Raw genomic sequence first — 22,918 nt, forward strand, 5'->3', positions numbered from 1 at the left:
AAATTGAAGATTCCTGGGTAACATTTCAGTTCCACTCTATTGTAATATTTCAGAGTGGGGCCCGTGAGTCTGCATTTTAAATGCACTCAGATGATTCTTTGGCCCACTGAAATTTGAGCCACTACTTCAATTCAATAAATTGAATGAGTCAGTATATAAACCACAAAACTCAGTTTCTAAACACAGATTGACTTTTAGGACAGAATAAAGGATTATACTTACCTTGAGTTACAGAAAACTGGTAGTTCATGAAAACCCAAATTAAATCTTATTTAATTTACCATCTGTGTCCTCTATTATCATTTGATTAAAAATATATACATGATCAGTGTTCTAAGAAACTGGTAAAATTGACTGTATATTCTGAATAATCTATTGCATGCACTTAGAAACATGAGAAAATGAATGTCTTACATTAAGTGGTATAGTAAAATTAAGTCTAGTTTTCAGACTAGATTTTCTCTTGAAATATCACCATACTAAACTTCCTTCCTGAGGCTAAAACAGGGATGCTCTGGGAACACTGGGGATTCTCATATTCTGAGAGCTAATTTGACTTAACGATGTACATTTCCCACTCAGCCTGGGAGCATCTTAATATCTGTGCAGGGGCCAGTGAGTCTCGCATGGTAGAGAAGGGTTGAGGGAAAAAAGGGTGAGACAGTTTTTCAAAAAGGAAATGGATTAAAAGAAGGTTGAGAAAACTGATGGGAGAGACACTTCTATATTTTAAGGGAAAAGTTTAAAAATTGATGTGTGACACTAAATTTAGACACATGAGAACATAAGAATGTGCTGTAAGCAGTGCTGAAAGTACTTTTTTGGGAAATTATCAGAGATTTGAAATAGTATTTTTGTCCTTAAGCCAAATAACTTGCTTCCCAAAATTTATTGTGCTTTCAAAGAGCTTAGTGCATAATCTTTAATAAGTTATCAAATGTGTTAAATATCCTTGTAGAGATATTTTTATTCCTTCTTCTTGTTTCATTCCTTTCAGAGATAGTAGCATTCAGTGCTCTTAATCCTTAGCAGGAAGACTGGATGTGTAAGTGTTTCTTCCTCACGTATGTAAACCTGTTCATCTGAAGATCGTGGTGTCTACTGTAAAGGGCTGGTGTGGGTCCCATCTGCGTTTCTAAGTGGTCTGTTTCCACTTAGCGCTAGAGCCCATCCCCTCTTCTCATTATCATATTTTCCTTTGCCACTGGGGCAAACCCTTTAGAATACAAACACGCTTTATTTCTCCCATTTTACAAAAGAAACTTGATTGCTCTAGCTTTGTCTCAGTTCTCGGCTTCCTTTGATTCCTCCCATTCCATAGCACTCCCCTGACTGCTTCTGTCAAGGGTGCTGGTGATTTTCACCCTTGCTAAACGAATTCTGTCATTTTATTCCCCATGTCAAATAGCACTGGACATGCTGATCACTTCCTTCTTCAGAAATTCCTTCCGTACTCGGCCTCAAGGACACAACGGGCTCCCCATTCTCACCTCCATTCCTTCCTGGTCTGTGTGGTGGTTCCTCCTCTCTCCTCTTTCATGTTACGATGCCTGAGGGCTCTTTGCTTAAATTTCTTTTTCCAGTCTGTGCTCTCTTCTTTGGTGATCTTATCTGGTTTGTTGCCTTTACTATATAATGTTTATGAGAGTGACTCCCAATTTTATATCTTCAACCGTGAACTCTCTCTGACTCCAGACTCACATTTCCACCTGTCTCCTGGGCACTTCTCAGATGTCTTCTGTATTTACTGAAGCCCAAGCCTGTTTCAGCTGAATCTTCCCCACTTCAGTTATTGATAACTTTGTCCTTCCAATTGCTCAGGCCCCAAATCTGGAAGTCTTCCTTGACAATTCTGTTTCTTAAACCCAACATCAAGTCTATCAGCAACTTAGCTGTCGTCAGCAATATATTAGGGCTCCGATCTCTCCTCACTACCTCCTCTGCCATCACCCTGGCCAATCTGCTGTCTACTGGGCTAGCTGCCCTATTCCCACTCATAACCTCGAATTATTCTCAACACTGCACCCAGAATGCCAGCCAGGGTGTTGTTAATATGTAAATGTGATCACATCGAACCCTCTAAGGGCTCTATTTCTCTCAGACAGAAACGAAAGCCATTACAAAGGGTCTGGACCCCCTTAAACCTCTGACAGCATCTCCTGTTCACTCATATTCATCTTCTCCAGACACAAGTAGCCTTGCCATTCCTCAGATATATTAAGCATGCTTCTGTCTCCACACTTTTGAATTGGCTGTTCCTTGTGATTTGGCATTCTTCTTTTCCTAGATACTTGCATGTCTCACTTCTGCACCTCCTTCAAGGCTTTACTGTGTCCTCTCCTGCACGAGGCCGACTCTCCCCACACTGGTCAGGTTTCACTTCCCCTGCCTCTGCTTGTCATCTTGTCTGGCCTTTGTTCATAGCAGTTACAACATTCTTACATATATCTGTTCTTACATTCTGTTCTTGTCTACGTTTCCTCACTAGATTATTAGTCCCGCGATGATGCGGATTTTTGTCTGTTTTGTTCATTGCTATATTCCTAGCATCAAAACTGTACCAGATGCAATAAATATTTGTTTAATGTTGAATAGTCAGATGGGCCCTTATCAAATGTTTATAACTAAGGTCACTCAAAACCAATTTAAATGACAGTGAACATCAAAGAAGCTATATGGTATGTAATCAAATTATGGGAACTTCAGGATGAAATCAAACTCTTAACAGATATCTAAAAACAGGCAAACTCTGAAGATATATCCCTCATAACTTTAGTTACTATTAAACACTCTGTGAAAGGCATTGGGTTTTAGACATCTTACCTTTAAAGTTCACAGTAGTCCCAGGTAGATCTATTAACCTTATGTACTGAGAAACAGAGACTCAGATTATTTATATATCTTCTCCAAAGTCACACATCTAATGGGTCATGGAAGCATAATATGAACACAGAAATCTGACTCCAAAGCACGTGCCTGTTGTACTCCACCAACAGTGATTTTTCCTTTTCTAAATGAGTCATGATGGTAGAGAAACTAGCTTCTAAAAAAGGGCTGTAGCTTTCTTTCTTGTCTCCAATGACAGTCAAAAGTCCTAAAACAGTAGAATGGCTATAAGGCAAAGTCCTCCTTGCCATCTGCATCTATCTGCAAAAATGGTCTCTGCTGAACCCTAGAGGCTCAAGTGCCCTGAATCCGTGATGAGCTAGTGACTAAGTAAAAAGGCAAAATACCTGGTTAAAATTCAAAAGAAGTGGTGTTTCAAAAGCAAATCTGAAATCAGGCAGGTCTGACTAATCAATATTAATGTTATCTTCCTACAGCTATTAAATTGATTACCTAGAATATACCCAATAATACATATTTGGATTTCACAGTGGACTACAAATGGAATTTGTACAAATTAATGATTTTGGGTCTTTAAACCAGGGGTTAAAAACAAACAAACAAAAAAACCGTGAATTTTGACTGTTCCGGAAAGCAGTCCTCCAAATACCAGGAATCAGTTGCTTCAATTTTTAAATAAGGGCATTAGATCTCTCAGGATCATGAGTTTTCACATTCTGTAGTTCACCGTGAATGACCTCACATTTGCATAATTCTTTACAGTGTGCAGCTGTAAGCTGTATCTTTTCCTGCCAAGCCTACAAAGAATTGCTGAATGTCAGTCTGCCATGTTCCAGCAGGTCTCAGCAAAACCTGCCTTTCGAGGAACTGTGGTATCTTAAAAACTTCTTTTAGGGAATACAAATGCCTCAGCCCTCCCCCTGTAACTTATCCAAGTAACACCCAAGGTCACTAAAGCACTAATTTTCATCCTGCTGTCCTCCCACTCACTCTATTCAGAGAGTGTGCAACAGGAGGAAGTATTCAACTTCTTTTATAATACTGTGATACAGAAAAAAGCAGCTCAAAGCAAGAGCATGATTAAGAGCAAACCATTTCTACAGAGTATGAGCTAAAATGAGAGTCACTGATGACATTAAAATGTTGCTCTCTAAAATAAACACATGCAAAAATAATACACGTGTGGGCTATGTAAGGCATTTTTCTTTATTATTTTTCGGTTTATCTTAGTAATGCCAGAAAAATAACAGCCATTATTTTCACTTTAAATGCAAACCAAATACTGCTGCACACAGAGTACAAAGATCACCTATGAACATGGTTAGGTACAAAGGCCGTATTAGATGTGTAGACCGCACTTTGTTTTTACATCAAAGTAAGACTGACAGAGCAATTTTTGGGACAATTATTTTAGCAAATAACCGTGCTACTAAACAAAGGCAAATACACACATATATACACAAACATGTTTCAACTAAAGTTATTCGTGTCACTTTGACAAACGAAGGCTTCTTCTCTGGTGGGTTTCACCAGATATTTGCACCCCAGAGTCCCCTGCCCTGATCCCGCCCCCAAATGCTGACTTGATCTGAAGAAAAAAACTAGAGATGTTCTTAATTAAAGGCACATTTGGCAGCTACTGAAAAGTGGCATGCATCTGGCACAGGTGCGCTCTCCCTAAAGCCACACATGTGACTTCCATCTGCTATGCATCTTGTTTCTTTGAGTGGTAGTCCAATGTGATCCACCTTTAGCTAACTTGCTCTGTAATTCTGCAGCAATTGGCTACTTAATGCACTATTTTCATTAAAGGCAAAAGGGAAATTTGCTCACAGTTGACAGAAAATGCACTTTACGGTGTCAAAAATGGAAAATAAGGCATGAAATTTACAAAACAAGTTACAAGTGCTTTTGTTGTTCAGATTTATCATATAGACTTCATGCTTTTCTTTAACTAGAGCTCAAAAGATTTCATTGGCTCATGTATAAAGGATTATGAAATGATTTTAAAAGTAATGAGATGCTTCAAAAGAAAAATATTGAATAAATAAACTAAGTCACCACTTTCCCTTATAAATAATTTTACTGCATAATTCTTTCAGCCAAACTGGTATTAACCCTGTGATGCTTATTTTACTGGTAAAGATTAATGTGCAACTCCATAGGACCTACACTTGTACAACAGTCATACGATATAGGTTAAAAGATAAGTGAACCTACCTATAGCAGCAGAAAACCAAGAAATAAATGGTTTATTTTTCCTTTCTGAATCTGGAGGGAAAAAAAATAGGTTTTCCTCAATATGTATAACACTAATAAATTGGAATTATCCCCCCTATTTGCATTATCTGTTTTGCTGAGCCACTTAAAACTCTCAATTTAAGCTGTCATTAAAAGACAAACGATGAGGTACATGATTAAAGTGAGCTAAATTTGAGAATTAAGACAAGATAGTGATCATAGATAGCAACTAATTTTTGGTTTAATTTTTAATGTAGGGAAAAACACATTAAGGAATTTGGAACCACAATGTAGCCTCCGGCTGAAAAAGTACGGTTCACTACACTGTTCTGTTAACTGTAGTATAATTAGGGTGGCATGCTCTTCGCTAAATTTAGATTTCTTAAAACATTCTTGAGTTGTTAGAGCGTAGTAACCTACTGAACACATAATCTGATATCCAACAACCTTTAATTAAGCAAACTTTTGACGTTTATACATTTCCTGATAATTTGTAGTCTTAAAATACATTTGGAGATGCAGAAAGAGTAAATAACCTTTCAATAAATTTAGAAACATATACTTTATTTGTTCCTGTTTTTAAAAGTACTTAGATGTGAAAAGCCTCCCTTTCTATTATATTGGTTATTGGCCCATGTAGGTAAATTCAGCCTTGAAATATTTTCATTTTGTTGATCCAAAGATAATGAAACAACTAAGAGCATTTCCATTTCTAAAAGAAATGTTCCATGTTTTGGAATGTGGTTTAGAAAAGTCATGCTGCACTGACTGTCTTGTAATGTCCTGAATTCAAAAGCAGAATTTTGTGGTGATGCATTTATCTTCTCAGCCACTTCTTGTCCCTGGATTAAGTAGATTTCAGTTACTACAAAGAGTAAATCTGCCAGTGAGTTAATGCTTCACATGTGAAGAAGGCAAGGATACAGTTTTCTTACCACTGTTTAAGGGCATCCAATTGAAATTTTTCTAATCAGTTACCACTGCAGAAAATCTTTTGCCCCCACTTTTACACTTCAGAGTACAAGTATCCTCTGTCCACAATGCATATACAGCTGATGCACAGTGAAGCGGTCGCCTAGAACCACCAGGGTAAAAGAATACTTCCCTTTGGAAGAAGTATGATTAGAACTTCAAATCTGAGTTTTTCCTCTTTATGCAATCAGGCAGGTTGAAAAGAGGTCATTACCTTATTAGAAGGCTAACACACTGGCCAGAGGGATACTGAATGGGCTCCAATGTGACTTTTCTCAGGTTCTCATTTGGAGTTAGGGTTGGGGTAATTAAAGAGAAGTGTGCATAAGACACATAAAGGGAAATCCTAGGGATGATGAGGCTGGTCTAATAAAAAGTCATGGAAATTCTGGAATGTGTATTATGATTAATTGTAGCAGCACTAGTAAGTAGGCTTAGATAAATACTTGTTGAATGAATGGTCTTATGGATGCTTTGCAAACAAGAGTGGATTTGAAATAAATTTTGGGGGAGACTTTTGAAAGGAGACATTTCATAAAAGTGGCTACCCTGACAGGAATGGTACAAATATTAAAAACAAAAGATTCAACTCTAACAAATAAATAAGAAAGGATATGACAGGATGGATTGCTTAATGATGATGCAACCAACGTTCTGGTCTTAAAGGACTATATATTGTACTACTGTGATGTATATTTAATGCTCTAATAAATATCACAGAAAATTATTAAAGTACTAGGTTTCCACCATGATGCAGCACTTCTAAAAATGCCTCTAATGGCATGGTTAACAGAACTGCTGAAATGTTACTTCATTATTCAGAGGACACATGCAGATACAGATGAACTGATGACTCTCTAAGGATGGAATACTGCACACTTCACAGATATTACAGTGGAGACTAATAACATTTTTTCTCTTCAACAAGTTGCATGCATTTCAGTCACAGTATTTGTTAGACTCAGAAGGTCAGTACATAGGTTTAATGAATAATCCATACTATGATATTAATGATGTAGGTAGATGTTCTATTATGAATAGTTCTGATAGAGCAAAGACCTCAGGCAAGGTAGAGTGTTTAATATAAACTTTAACAAACTGTAATACATGTTACCTAGGAAATTAAAAACCTTACAAAGCTCTGCTTAAAAGATACCCATCCTATTCTAACCAAATATTTTCCTACATGCCAAACTGCAACTTTAGATCATTCTTTTAAGAGGAATACATACATCCAGGACTAGAAACCAAGGCGTACCACAATACGAGCTTTTATGCTTAGTGTTGTGTGTGTATGTATGTGTGTGTTTCAACTGAAAGAAATAAGAATCAACCATTTTCTCCATATAATAATTTAATATATGCCAGCCAAACAAAGTATTTGTATCTTTATTCAATTAAATTAAAACAGACCTGCCAGGTATATTATATAACATTCACTATATACACATGATTTAGGCAATGCAAGGTAATTCTAGATATGCTGATCACTCAACTATTAGTCAAACATGACTGGTGTCAGCGACGCCCAACAAGTGCTCCTTTCCCACCGGGTAACTGCATCTCCACAGTATGGTTAGAGGGACATCTACAAGCCATGACACGGATTACCAGTAAACTTCTGTGGGAAAAGGGGGGAAATGACAGTCTAGCATAAAGATTAACAGTCTCCTAAATGTAAATCATATGCTTGACAGTTACATTTTTAGAAGAGTTCTTCTGTCATTGTTACAAAACTTCTCGTTTGAAGGCAACACCACCACATTCTGTTTGTGTAGGGAGGGTGGGTAGGGCGATGCTCTTAAAATTGGCATAATTATTCTTAAAAAAAAAAAAAAGTACCTCTTTGGTGAAGCCTCGGTACCCACTCACTTCACTGTGATAATCTGTAAACAGGACCGCGGGATGGTGCTGGGCTTGATTCCAACAAGGGCAGGTACCACGGCCTTTCCTCACAGTCCTCTGAATGAGTTTTAAGAAAATATTCTAAAGTAGGACGAGTAAAAGCAAAGGAAAACAAAGGAGGATTTGAAGATCCCTGTTTAAGATTTCTTTTTAAAAAGTGCATAAGATTTTGAATTACAAAAACTGTCATCATGTGGGCCTGCTGGACACTAGACTGTTTTCCATCCCTTTAATGATAAAGATCACTTCACAAAAAGAGGACTCCTGCCTACTGGCTGGCAAAAGGTTCCTTTACTTGATTTTCAGGTGAAATCAGTTGTCCACTTCCTCTAGATCAGTCTTTCCATATTCACTTTATAATTATGTCCGTGTTAAAATTCATTGTCTTATGACTGCATCTTGAAGTAGAGTCGTTAGTGTTTGGAGTTCTCATTTTAACTCCTCAGTGCTGGCACGTTCAGTGCATCCATCGCCAGCAATGGATCTGGGGCTAGGAAAGCGTACATCCTGGTCCAGAGGGACTCAGGAAGAATGGGCATTCTCCAGCAGTGGTGGCCCATCTCTGTGCACGGACGGGTGGGTGTGCTCCCTTTTGTAAGTTTTTGGAGGGAGTTTAGGGATATGCTGAGAAGTGCTTTGTCGTGGAGGAACAGGCGGCCCAGCAATGGAATGGAGGTCCACTTCTTGTGTCAATGGTGGTGACGGCAGATGCCTTCTTGTTCCATGAGGAGAAGGTGTTTGAGGAGGAGGTGGTGTAAAGGGGGAGGGGCTGTTTGGGAAGAAGGCATTACTATGGTCACTTTTTTTGCCCAAAGGGGGAGGTTGGAGATGTAGTGGTGAGCTTGAGAAAACATCAGGTGTCCTCACGGGTTCTCGTGGAGGTAATAAGGGAGGGCTTTCAGGAGGGTCTGATATAGAGGTCCGGTCTGATATTGAATACCGTGGTGAATAGGCTTTTGATGTGGGTTGCCTAGGAGGAATTGCTGGGGGGCTGTCCAAATGCTTAGACATCATCTAACATAAATGGAAAAAAAGAACATTTATTAACAACATATGTAGCACCATGAATATACTAAGAATTAAGCTGGGTTTTCAAATATGTTATTGGAAGAACTCTAGGTGTGGATCAGGGAGTTTTGCCATATGCTTTAAATTGGAGGTTATTGGCAGTTCATTCATTAAAAAAAGTATTTTTCCTTCAATGTTAAGCTATTATTTTTCTCAAAATTTTGTTGTTTGCTGCTGCTTACCTATCATTCAATCTAATATAAGATCATTTCAACTTAGCATGTTACCTATCAATTTTACAATATTAAATTTACTGTAATAGCATTTCATGGTATTCTGCAAAGAGTTTTGCCTTGCCCAGGTGCTCTGCTCTCTGGACACTTTGAGACCACTGAATCATGTTAACAGTTGGCAAAGAAAGAAATTTAAACAGGTAGGGAAAAAAAAACAGCTATTATGAGCTGTTAAGGTCTCTTCTGACCTGGAATTTTCATGAAAATCCCACTTAAAAGCCTGTCAGATTCACCTGTTACAGGCTTAGATATGTAACATTTAGCACTGAGATATAGTTTCATTTAAAACATGCCTTCATATAAAGCTTCAGATCTCTTTCCTTATGTCTATCTTTTTAAAGAACTGCTTGAGACTACATTACTCTTAAATTATAGGTTAAACTTGTGTTTTTGTTTTTTTTTTGAAAACCTACCAGAAAACTGTTTTCAGAAGAAATAAAACATTACTGCATGGTAAACCCATACTTAATTCTGGTTTACACTCTACTAAGCCCCAATACCCTGAGTATTAACCTCATTCAGTTAGAACTCAATGAGAGATGAGCACTTGATTATAATGGAACTGCAATGATTCCAGTCTCCAGATAACCAGATATTCTACTTTACCTTAGATGGCGAAGATTCTGCTGGGGCAGACTCTGGCCGTCTTCGTGGAGGAACAGGAGGGGGGACAGGCACTTCATCAGTGCTCTTGGTTAAACTTATAGATGATACTGAAGCAGATCCTGTAGATGATACAATTTTGAAAAGTTCACAGGAATTTTATTTCATCAATCCTGCTTATATTTATTAAAAGAAATGTACAGAAGTATAAAAAGCAGTTCAATAAAGCAACACCCAACAGTACTTCCTTTATTAAAGCAAACTGCTATAAAAGCATGCAGAAATTTCTTAGCAGAGTTTTCAGAAAAAAAGCTGCCTAAGTTATTCTGTTGTTATACTTCTTGAACAAAATAACATTTCTATTGTTAATCTATTACTGGAATTTTCTGGGAGAGAGCAAACTATGAAAAACTTTTGGAATGGTAACTTTTGTTAACCTTTTATGATGGGCTCATTTCCCGCCCCCCCCCCGACTGTATTAGTACAGAATTTCCTTGCCTTCACTGGATAGTCTTTGGGAATACTTTCTGGTCTTAAGCACTCTCTCCAATGTCTCTCCCTGCCATGCTTTAAAAGGACGTCCTTTAAAAGGACGGCAGGGAGAGACTCTATTGTCCCGGGGAGGGATCTCTTCAGTTTGCTTAGGTATCAGCTCTTCTTGGTGGGGAAGCAAAGTCAGGTTCATCACACTCTAATCCAGAATTTTTCATTGTGATGAACACATTTAAAATGACTGAGGCTGTGCGGATAATAAAAACAGAAATTACACTAGAATATAGTGAACCTGACTTAGGAGTAAATTGATGAATTGGCACTAAAAAGGTAAGTAAAAGCCTCTGATTGTAACCTGTCTTACAAACATTTATGATAAGGGCTTAATATAGGCATATAAATAACTACACTTTGAAAAACATTAATGTAAGTTAACCTGTACATCAGCACAATGAAAAAGACGTGAAAAAACACTTAGATGATCATTCAAAACTGTATTTGGCAGGTTTTCTTTCCCTTAAACACTGACAGTTTTAATTTTGTTAATTAAATGTTGTAACAAGATAGAACTTAGAGTACTCTGTGTATTTATATTATTTAAATGAGCAACATTCTGATCACCTACCTTTCTTCTTATGAGACTATGTTAGCTTATAAAACTATTTTCCATGGTATACATTCTGAAATCATTTGTATGAAGGGCAGCAAAAACCAATCTATTGGCTTAAAGTTTAAGGGATAGTTGGTGAATTGTTAGTTTACTTTAAAAACAAATACCTACATTGGAACTTTATTTTGCTTATTAGTGATGAATATTTAGGTTATATAATACAGATAGTCACAGTGATAAGACAGCTGTTCTAAAGTCAAATAACAGTCATTTGCCTACAGCCTGTGCTTTCCCCAGCCTAAGGTATTTTGTGACTTAGACACTGCATGTAGCTGCCAACATTCTCATATGCGCATGCATGCTCTCGCCTTTTTTTTAAAGTTGGGCATTAGAACTCCAGAGTTGGAAATGAGAAATGGTTAAATGTGGAAGCCACCCATATAATAATGTTCTTTCAAAAGAGAAGAAAGGTTTTACAAAAAGCATGAGAATTATATAAGTTTAAGCAAATCATTTATGATCAAAAGATAGTACAAGTGAAGGCCTCACTTCTAAGATGCTGCAAAGCAAGGCACCAATGCTGCCAGACCCAAGACGAGTTTTAGCAGGAAAGGTTACATTTGGTTTAATTTTTAAAGCCAAAGCAAAAATTATGAGTCTTAAACCAAATATACTAACTTGGGCCATGGGGCAGTGTAACTTGGATAAAGACGGTATCGCTGCCTGTGAAAGGAAACAAGAAAAAGTAGATTTTTTTCTTTCATAAATATATTCAACTCATCTGTAAAAATTTATTTATAATAGAAATGTTATTTCTGTCATTCTAGTTTTAAAGAATGATAGAACAGCTTAGCAAAAGCTCATTACTACTTACTTTTGAGAAAAAGAATTAAATTGCATTAACATCATTGGGAATTTTGAAGATTCGTTTTAGATTCACTACTTGATGTCATAATAATTAAATGAAAAAGCATTCATGAGAAAACTATAATATCCTTCTATTTTAGTGGAAGACTTCCAAAAAATGTATAAACCCAATTTGAGCAAAGAATTCATTTGGACATACAGAAATATGTCATTCAATAAGGATTATTTTGAAAACCCAAACTTGTGAAAATAAGTAGTAAATAATGAATTTATGTTATAAAAATTGAGAAATAAAAGGGAATTTCTTACCATTATTGTCAGTAGTAGTAGTATATATATACCTTAGAAAAGTTCTTGGGATATGTGTTCATCACAAAATAACTATAGCTTGGATATTACAAACAAGCTGAAAGTGATATAGCTTTTTTCCTTCTATATTTTTAAACACTTAAAATATCATTAAACATTTTTGGTGCTTAGACACATTATTTATGCAGGAAATGGATACTTTTTGAATATCTAATTTCAACAATACTCACTCTTTTAAGAAAAAAATTGAAAATCATAAAATGCAAAGCCCTGAAAGCATTAAAGTAGAAAAACTGAGACAAAAGCTAGAGGATCTATACTGGCTCTAAATCAATACAGTTGTTTAGCTTACACTGCCTCATATCACCAACATACCGAACAGATCATATCTAAGAGGCTAAAGCAATAATAACTCTAGCATGAGACTGAGCTGATTAATTCAGGTTTTTCTCTCTCATTTTTGCACAACAAACAATCACTCAATTAGGGCTGTTGCTTTTTCTAGCTTCTTTGGTCAGAACAAGCATAATTTACGTCCTAGGTTTAGTTGGCAGAACCATTCATTTGACTGCTTATATAGATACAGTGTTTTTGTTTCCCAGACAGCCCTGATTTCAAATAACATATGGTACTACCTCCTTTCCATATGTACTGATATTTATTTGCAGGCTATGGTTACTGAGGGTAGGAATCCAGCTAATCCTAATAAGTTAGCTCTCAAAAGATTAAAATTCATTTTTATACTTTTGACATTAAGTAATGCTGCTGCTGTGTCAAAGATTCTTTTCACTAAAAATGAGATTCTCTTCACTAACATAACAGGGGTTTTAAAGGGAGTATCTGCTCCAGTGCTTACTACTTATGTATTTTCCACTTTTTTGGAAAGGAAATAAGTATCCTTTCTGGAGATAAGCGTCGAGAACATGGTCGTATACTTTGTAAAATATAGGAGTAAAATCAAAACATAAGCTAATGACAGCTACCAACTGCAGGCTTTTAGAAAGAATGATTACACTTACACATACATACTTGTGCACACAGTTGTAGGCTGGGCTTTGGTCTAATGTATATACAGCAAAGGTTTAGATTTATGTGTAAACTTGGGGCACTTTTCTGATTTGTCACTTCAAACTAATTGCTTAGTCTTACTGCCTGGAAAATGCTATTAAAAAATTCTTTGAGAATTATACATTATAAATCTCAAGAAATATATACTAGGAATTCTTGTCAGCTAGGTACTGAACAAATTTATTGACAGTGACTTAGGGCTAAAATCCAGTTAATCAAAAAGTAGCATAAATTGGTAAAGTACAAATCCCAGACAACAGATCAGTGGTTTTTCCATTGTGCCTGCACGTTAGGCCCTGCTGGAAGGTTTTTAAAAATATTGATGCCCACATGCCAATGCTGGTCTAATACAAGCATGGACTGAGCATATAGGTATTTTTTTTAAAGCTCTTCAGGGGATTATAACTTTCAGTCAGCGTTGAAACCACTGTTGGAAGATAACCTCCAATTTATAACTGAGTCATTCTGAGAATAAAAATAAGCATTTTCCTATAGAAAAAAATTATATAAATCATGGATAATTTCTTAAATTCACAAAAGCCTGTTAAATGCAAATGTATGAGATCAGAAACTAATCACCTACAACAATCTGCTACAAAGAAAAGCTTTGCATTCCAGCTTGAAATATATCTTTTCTTATTAAAGCCTTCCCTACTAAGGGATGGGATAAAGCTCATCTGTAGCACACAGACCAGGCCAGATCCATGGCTCCCTTTTATCACCAGGCAGCCTTCAATAGCAAGGTACCCAGAGCACTTCTTCCTCCTCCCTCCATGCTAGAGCCACAGAGAGAAAGCTGGTGGCCTTTCCCCTTTTCCCGGCCACTGAGAGGCAGGCCTGGTGAGCGCAAGGTGTGGAGCCGGGCTCTGAATGTGAGGCTATGTGTAGCAGCACTAGAGGGGCCAGTTTCCTTCCCTCTCTGTCTTCACCACAAAGTTTTCTCTGACCATTCCTGCCCATTCTGTGGTCATCTTCGTGTGAACTTCTACTGCATTTATATCTTCACTCATTTAGCATTTTGTCAATAAACTAAAACTTATACATCTTCTCTGCAATCTTACTGAGAGATGAAAAAAATCATAGTACAAACAGAATCAAAGCATTTAACCCTTGTTAAGCATTTAACTGTGAGTTTCTTTTATTATGATTATTTTTTTAAATCTCTCAGTAAGATTGCAAGCCTTACCAGAGAAGATGTATCCAAGCTTACTTAGCAAGAAATGAGATATTGACAGATACTGGCTGAAGAAATTAATCTTTGTTTTTAAAATAAATTATTTTGGGGAAAAAAACTAAAAAAAAAAAAGCAAAACAACTATTATAACCAATCAAAAAATTCTAGTCAAATTCTACCTTTTGAAAAACCTAAGCAATGTCTTTGCTTTGCAATGCCTTTGCTTTGCAGTGCCTTTCTGCCTCTTCATACTGAGTAGAATATGCCCAGATGACTTAAAAATGTAGGTACATCAGGTCTTTCCTGCCAGGCCCTGAGGACAGCAAGGAAGTAGGTATTCGCTCTAGTGGCAACACAATGAGTACCAAGTTGGATGTGCTGGTGACCACTGGGCCCTCCCCCCCATTAATACTAGCAGATCTGTTAAGCAGAGTGGGGCCAAAAGCAGATGAGGACCTTTAATATCCATAGATGAGCTTTAAGGAGGGGATTAACTGAGCTTACAGATGGTTTTGTATTATACTGGCTTTCTTAACTTCAAAATCTGTTATTTTCAATTTTTACTAAGAACAAAAGGAATAGTAACAGAGGTTTCCTTTTATCACAAAGAAAGAGAAACTGAAAAAATCCTCAGGGATAAGATTACAAAGTCTAATTCTTGCTACAGTGGTTTCTTCGTTTGTCCAGCTATTTTAAGTTAGTATTACTCCACTGCCACATATGAGAAAACAATGATCCAGAACACTGGATTCCAAAATGACTTTTTTCCCTGTTTGACTAATCATTGAAAGATTCAGCACTAGTAGGGAATGAAATATGTTTATCTCCTGTTTCTCCACATCTTTCATTTTTAGCTACTTCAATAAGAAAAACAGAATTTTCAGTTGATGGCTTTCATGCAATTTCAATAATTCACGCATGTGGGAATCTTTATAACACAGATCATTGCCATCTGCTTGAGGAAAAAACCTCTTCAAACAGTTAAATGGGTCATAATAAATAATAATTTTAAGTCAGGTATACTGTAAAATGTGTTGGTTTTATATTATCACTTAATTTAGGAAGTTGGTGAGTTGGGGAAATGGTAATATTTTACCTGGTCTTACTTGAACTTATAAAAAATATCTGATAGCCTACTAGTAACATAACATGATTTTGTAATCTTCAGTAGCCAAATAAACCCAAGATGTAGTAATTCTTAAAACAAACACCGTTTATGTGGTAGAAAAGATAAGACAAACTAATGGGTAACTACAAATATATATTCAACACAGGAATAAATAAGTAGTATTCTGGACCAAATCTCAAAATAATAGAACTCCATAGAATAATTTTTTTTAAAACAGATTTTCTGAATTGGAAAATATCTTAAAAATCTAGTTTAACCCACAGAAGGCATCCAGAAACTGTTTAATCTAAAATCAGAAGGCTCACTAGCAGACTGAAATGACAAACTAGGAGTCAGGAATCCTATGTTAGTGCTTAACTACCTCCCCAACAATGTCAGGCTGCCTCTCAGTATTGGATTCTATTACGTCGAATATTAGGGGAAAACCTGAACGATACAATGAGCTAAGGCAGCCAGTGGGAAGAGCATGTGGAAGGGGTTGTGAAAGGGTTAAAAGAAACTGCATTCAAATTCTGATTTAATAATGAATAAATGAAGAAAGGTTCTGAGATCTTAGTAGAGCTTTAAAGCTCAATATGAAATTGATTAAAAAAAATTAATGGTAACAGTGAAAGTAGCCTCTCAAAGGGCTAGGCTGGGCTGTACAGTTTGGTACCCATTAGCCACATGTGGTTATTAAGTGCTTGCATGTGGCTAGTCCAAATTGAGATCTGTGGTAAGTATACAATACATATTGCATTTTGAAGATTTGGGACAAAAACTGAGATTGTAAAATATCTCAGTAAATTTTAATACTGATTTCACGTTTAAATGACAACATTTTGTATATACGGGGTTAAATAAAATATATTATCAAAATTAATTTCACTTAATTTTTGCATTTTAAAAATGTAGAAAGAACATTTAAAAGTCACATATGGGGCTCATATTATAAATATTTCTATTGGACAGCACTGATTTATAAATAGAAAAGGATGAGCAACAGTGTGCAATCTGTGAGAGTTGTATGGCTGGGCTTGAAAGCACAGGAGTTTATTAGTAGGCACTATATAGGATGCTGTTGACTCAACAAGGGTTAAGTAGAAGTTTGAATTTGATACATTGTAAAATTAGAAACTACAAGATTTGGTGAGAAAGAAATCATGTACTGAGCAGTTTCAAATATAGTTTTGGAGGAAACATTTAAGGCATCAGATTGATTAGTCCATGTAGTTTTAGCAGTTATCTTCGTTTCCTCTGGAAGTCAGAGAGGCATTTTAAATTCGCCAATTGAAAACAAATGCTCAAATGAAATTTCAATTACAAATTTAATCACCAGGCCTATCAGTAAAGTGTACTACATTTAAAGAGGGCTGTTCTAATTTATTTTATACTTTTATAATAATATATTTTGAAATGGTATGTGGTTTATATCTACAAATTTACAAAAAAATATATATATAAATATATATATACACACACAGATTCTTTTTTACCTCTAGTACACATAACACTAACAGTTACTTAAAGCACTTAAAACTTGAACACCTACTTGAGTGAAAAGGGCTTGAATGATCAGAATCAAATACGCTGCAAACATCTGTGGTACTAGAAGCACCAGAAGCAGGAGGAGGTGTTAACGGTGTTCTTGGAGAATTTGGTGCAGATGCTGTACTTTCTGTTTCACTTTCAGGGATCCTACTATAACTAATTTTCCTTGGCTCTTGCTGCAGAGGTGTGGGATGTCTCATAGTACCTGGTCTTGGGTTTGATGGACGAACACCAGGAGATTTTAGGGGATAGTTGTATTTTTTTGGCTGTAGACATATCAAAAGAAACACAATACATACAACACCGTTAATGGAAAAGAAGGTTCTTCTATAAATGCCTGGTAAAATTCGATTAATATCCAGGAAAACCATAAACCACTAATACTGATTCAAATCAAAGTATCCAAGTTAAGTGTTAACAACCCATTTCCATAAAGCCTTGGCTATCTAAATTAGTAGGGAATGAATTTCTTTAAATAACTGAATTTTAATCCTATAAATACCAGAGTATTTGTTATTTCAATATTTCTGATGGAAATCTTTCTAAGATACAGTGAACATTTCTCTGGCTTTTAAAATGGACTGTGTGAAACTAATTTAATCTTGGGAGGAAAGCCAGGACCGTTGTTTTGAACTATGATACCTTACTGTGCTGTAATACAGTGATGCCATCAGGATTATTTACAAATGCATTAAATTGCTTGCATTCTCACCTGTTTATGCTAGTTTGATGGCTTTTTTTTTTCTTACAGAGTGATTGTTTCTCAATGATTGTCAGTATGTTTCACTGGAGCAGACTATATATAGCTATTTTCAATTTTCTGTTTTTAATCTGTCTTTTGAAATTGTTTTAGGCCTTGAGAAATTTTCTTATAGAGTAACTTCATTAAGCTTTAGTTCACAGACATTATGAGATTTATCTTGGTTACTTAGAAGCCATTTATGTTTACTTCTTGGTTCCTAACTTTCTTATGAATAAGAGAAATTATATTCAGAACAGGGAAATGATGATATTGTACATAAATTTGGTCAGGCACTTACAAGTAATAGGAAAGAATGGAAACTTTATTTCCCCCTCCAAAAAGTATCTTGTCAAACCTGTTATTTTTACAGCTAATGATTTCATACTTAAAATTCTCATGTCATTACTTTCAAAAAAGTTGTAAGTACATATATTTACTATAAGAGAATAAATCAGTCAAATTTCCTGCCCTTTAAATAATTAATAACATTTTTCTTTGTCAAACAAAACAAAACAAAAACTTGTACGTTTGCCCAACTTCTTCATCTATTGTATTAGGATTTTATTCACATTAATGTTACTGCTCATTTACTTGGAACTAAGTGGACTAATCCTGAGTATATTTATTAAGGATTTATCTACTATTTTTATCCATTACACGTGCACTTCATCCCTGAATGCCTTTATAGAAAACCATAAACCACCAGATAGATGTAGATAACAACTGCAAAAAATATTTAAATGTAAAGGAAATAATATGAATGCTTACAAATCTTGGAAGAGGCTTAGGGTTTCGTGGTTCTATTTCTAGGGATTTGTTGAAAAGATAATCTGTAAATTCTTTTTCCATGCTACTTCCCATTGGATTCAAGTTTTCAAAAAACCTCTAAAATAAATGCAAAGAAATAAAATATTATTAATGTTAAATAATTTAAATTCAGTTTAAAAGTCATGAAAGTAACTTAAAACATTTTAACGCAAGAAAATTGGAAATATTTAAAGTTTTATTTTCCTTTTTCTCTTCTATGAAATAAATCCGACTCTTATCAGGTGGTTATAAACTTAATCAGAAATATGTACCTTCAAAGAATTCAACTTACTTTGATATCTGACTCTACTCGTAAACAATAAGGCTGATTTTGGTACTGCTGGATCTCGCCTGTTATTTCTGCTACTTTCCTCCTTTTGCTAAAGTTTATAAGCTCTTTTCCATGCCGTTTTAGGACCTCAGGGTTGCCTTCTTCTGTTTTCAAGATATTAGTTAGATAAATTCCTGGAAGATATAATGAAATTACTTCAAGGATAAAAATGGAAACAGCTAGTTTTTTTCTTTTTCAGTAATTATATTACAGTGTACCATTTCAATCGTCATAACTGAAGAATTAAAGCACAAATTTCGACTCTATGAAAAACAACGGGCTAAGTAAATATCAGAGAAAGGGAGACCAAGTTTAAGAAAATTAATAGATTTACAGGAAGAATAATTAAGTTTCCATCTCCAAACCATAATGTTATTTGACATATGTCATGATTTTGTTAATGGAACTTTAAGAATAACCCATCACTTGACGCATATTTTTGGCAAAAGAGGAAAATGTTAACTTCAGAGGATCATATTTTCTGCATAATTAGCTCTTGGAGCCCTCAAGAGGTTATTAGGATTTGTAATTCAGAGGTGGTACTGTTTGGATAGGCTTACTCATGAAAATGTGAAAGGATGTGCAATCCTATCAAGGACAGGACTGCATATAATTTATGTATATTCTGGTCTTCAGTACTTCTAGAATTATGGCAACCAAGTAAGGAGTTCCTGTTTCTGCCTCACTGCAGGCTGTGCAATGGATAAGGAGGAGAATGAACAGAAAAGCAGGCTTTTTAGTTCCTTTCTGTTCTAGCATAAAGGTTTTGGAGCCAGCTCTGCTGCTTTCTCTTTTCGTGATCTTGTACAAGTTGCTTAACCTCTGTGTGCCTTGGTTTACTCAACTGGGGAATGAGGATAGCAGGGTCGCTGTGAGAAACATTACGAGTAAATTTATGTACAGACTTAGAATAGGGCCTGACAAAAGTAGATGCTTAATTATCTATGGTTGTGACTGCTGATGCTGTTGTTGCTATTCTTACCCTATCCTCTTATGTCTGCCTTTCCTCTCAAGTACTGACTGTGATGCGTGGGGGGAAAAAGTGTGTGAATGTGAGTTCCTGCACTCAGTACACATGTACTGAGTCTCTGCTCTATGCCAAGCACTGCTCTAGATACTGCAGATACAAAGATGAACAAGATACACAGTTCCTCCCTCAAGGAGCTCAGAGCTTTGAATGTGGGCTACTACAGTACGATTTGGTAAGTGCTATATTGATTGGTACTAAAGCATAAGATGCTATGAGAGCATAAGCAAGGTGTGCCTAATTCTGCCTTGAGCTTCTGGGAGAGAAAAAGGCACCACGGATTAAAATATGTTTAAAGCGAGTCTCAAAAAATGAACAGAAGCTTAATAACTAGAGTAAGATAACGGGGTGTTCTAAGCAAGGCAGCCATATGTTTGAAGACATTGGTCTGTAGTGAAGCTGGAAGGCATACTCAGAATTGGCTGGACTTTAGGGATTTGGTGAGTGCGGTGGAGGAAGAGGGGCAGGAAATGAGGACAGGTATAGGCAAGAGGTTAGTAGTTCTAATCCCTTCTCCGCAGCTATACGTTATGTACCAGATGAGAAGAATGAACAGAGTAACAGGCATTTTCGTTCTAATCAGAGATTAGTGGTTCTAAATGAGTTTGTGGTAGAGGAACTTCATGGCTTGTGGGGTTCTAGTTCCCCAACCAGGGGTAGAACCTAGGTCCTTTACTGTGAGGGCAGCAAAGTCCTAACCACTGGACCACCAGCGAATTCCTGAAGCAAAACTTTTAAATACTAGAATTTTTGGTTATCTTCTTCAAAAGATTAAATGACTCAAAACCAAAGTGAAGAAGTTTGCAATAATGAAATATGATAGATACCAGTGCTTGTCTGGTTCTAGAAAGTATTCAATTGTTAAGTGTATTGGTTACTTGGTTATTTCTCAGCATGACCATATGTTCTAACAAGTCCAGGCTCTTTTATTTTTCATATCTCTTATCACTGACTCCTTTACTTATAGTCAGTTATATTCTCCTCTACACTAAGTCACTCCTGTATTCTTGCCTGGAGAGTCCCATGGACAGAGGAGCTTGGCGGGCTGCAGTCCATGGGGTCACAAAGAGTTGGACACGACTGAAGTGAGTTAGTATGCACTACACTTAGTTGCAGTGATCCACTTAGCTCAATGTTCAGTCTTATAAATGTCCATGACAGTACACATGATTGATGACAGCCAAAATTAACTTTCCATATTCCATACTGGTCACAAATTGATGGCCCAATTGTGAAGAGTTTGTGGGTCAGGAAGAGCGCCCCCCCCCCTGTTTTTTAATTAAAGAGCTTAGATTTTATCCACTAAGTAATTAGGAGATGATAGCATCTTCACATTCTAGAATGATTTCTCTGGAGTTAAGAAGGAGTTAAGACTAGAAGCAGGAAGCTCAGCAGTCCTCAGTGAGATGATGAGGATCCACAGGGATAGAGTGGAGCGCATAAATATTTAAGAGGTAGAGTCCACAAGAACTGGTTAACTGGTTTGGGCAGAGTTTGGCATAGTGAGAACAAGACTCTCAACTTTGTGCCTGAGGGTCTAACTGGGTGATGGTATAATGACTGACCTGGGGAACATGCGGATAAGAAGTTATAGGATATTGTAGGTGTTAAAAGTATACTTGAATTAAGTTGTGAAAATGCTTACAAGTAGCATTTTGAGAGAGTTCAGAATAAAATTTGGAAATTATTTTATGACAAATAAATTGCTAGTTAAAAGGAGAATAAATGATTAAAGACATGGTGTTCAAACTTTGTTGATCATAAACTATCAGTAAAAAATGTTTAAGCATGCATGTTTTTTTATATATGTGTATACATATATATGATAGAAAATGTACTGCACATATATATATGACCTGAATATTATAAACTCTTAAGGCCTAATTTTTTTTTTTTTAAAAGATCATTTTATATACCTGCTCTGAAGTCAGCCGTTGTAGGGAGAGGAAAAGCAGAGCATTATGACAAATAATGAAGAGGAGTGAGGTTTCTGGGAAAAAGTGGCTGCTCAGAGTTCCCACAGCACTTTGTTGATGCTCTGACTTACATGTTTCTACAATACAGTGGTATATTTACTGCACAGCACTGTAACTTATTTTCCTGCTCTTTCAAGGGAGCTTATTGAGGATAAGACTACGTTTTACTTGTCCCTCTCTTCTCAACACCTAGTCCTGGTTCTGGCACATATAGGCATTCAACTGATGTTTCTGAATGAATAAAAGCAGCACATTATTTCAGAACAGAAATGAAAGCACTTGCAAACTACAGCAGGATACAAGAGACATACAGTCAATTCTAAAATGGCAGGAAAGCAAGAGTGGAGATGAAGCAAACTGACCAGAAAGGGGGAGGACACGCAATTAAAGCTCTGTGAGAGGCAGGAGCAGAGCCGAGGCTGTCGGCTTGGAGTTTCGCTTAGAGAGGTGAGACTTGGTTGAGGTGGGAATCTACTGCACAGCCTATTACCTGAGAGGAAATGTTAGTCTGCCCATATATATATGGCATTCTATCTGCGAGTAGAACCTTTTAGTGTCTGGAGAAAAATTGGGATATAGACCCGTAGCCTGGCATAACCTTGGAAGGAGAAACTGCCTGATTTTTATCATTCTGTAAATAGTGCAGTGCCAGCCCAAAAAAAACTGAGTAACAATTCTGATAAGACGATAAAGAAAGTGTTGGGTAGATACTACCCTTGACCCTCTTAATAGAGGGGAAGTATCTAGTCACAGGGACCACAGGATATCACGAGTAGCATGACTGTAAGTTCAGCAAGTGTACTGAATGACTATGTATATTTCATTTTTTTTCTAAGCACCTGACATAGTTCCTGATACTTAGGTACTCAAGAAACATTTGTAGACAGGTTGAATGAAATGAACATCAGACCTAAGGTCCTTCTTAGGTTCCTTTGTATGAACTGGCACCAGTTACCACACTTAAAAGTAAATGCATAGACTTCATTG

At 36.4% G+C, this 22,918-nt stretch overlaps 2 protein-coding genes across 5 annotated transcripts in view; one reads left to right on the forward strand and one right to left on the reverse strand.

Annotated features, from left to right (window-relative positions):
* The window catches only part of ARHGEF33 (Rho guanine nucleotide exchange factor 33), a 114,895-nt gene that overhangs the window by 77,767 nt on the left and 14,210 nt on the right, over nucleotides 1-22,918 (forward strand). The window lies entirely within an intron of this gene.
* The window catches only part of SOS1 (SOS Ras/Rac guanine nucleotide exchange factor 1), a 129,481-nt gene continuing 110,595 nt past the window's right edge, over nucleotides 4,033-22,918 (reverse strand). For 3 of the 4 annotated variants that reach the window (XM_043468383.1, XM_043468380.1, XM_043468382.1), the window contains 6 exons: nucleotides 18,890-19,062; nucleotides 18,559-18,675; nucleotides 17,050-17,314; nucleotides 11,650-11,694; nucleotides 9,873-9,991; nucleotides 4,033-8,979 (listed from right to left, as the gene is read on the reverse strand). In XM_043468383.1, the coding sequence (XP_043324318.1) occupies nucleotides 8,488-8,979; nucleotides 9,873-9,991; nucleotides 11,650-11,694; nucleotides 17,050-17,314; nucleotides 18,559-18,675; nucleotides 18,890-19,062 (1,211 nt within the window). In that variant the 3' untranslated portion in view covers nucleotides 4,033-8,487. The remainder of the gene's footprint in view (nucleotides 8,980-9,872; nucleotides 9,992-11,649; nucleotides 11,695-17,049; nucleotides 17,315-18,558; nucleotides 18,676-18,889; nucleotides 19,063-22,918) is intronic. The other variant, XM_043468381.1, reaches the window with a different exon arrangement.

The sequence above is a fragment of the Cervus canadensis genome, chromosome 5, assembly GCF_019320065.1.
Source record: "Cervus canadensis isolate Bull #8, Minnesota chromosome 5, ASM1932006v1, whole genome shotgun sequence".
NCBI classification, from domain to species: domain Eukaryota; kingdom Metazoa; phylum Chordata; class Mammalia; order Artiodactyla; family Cervidae; genus Cervus; species Cervus canadensis.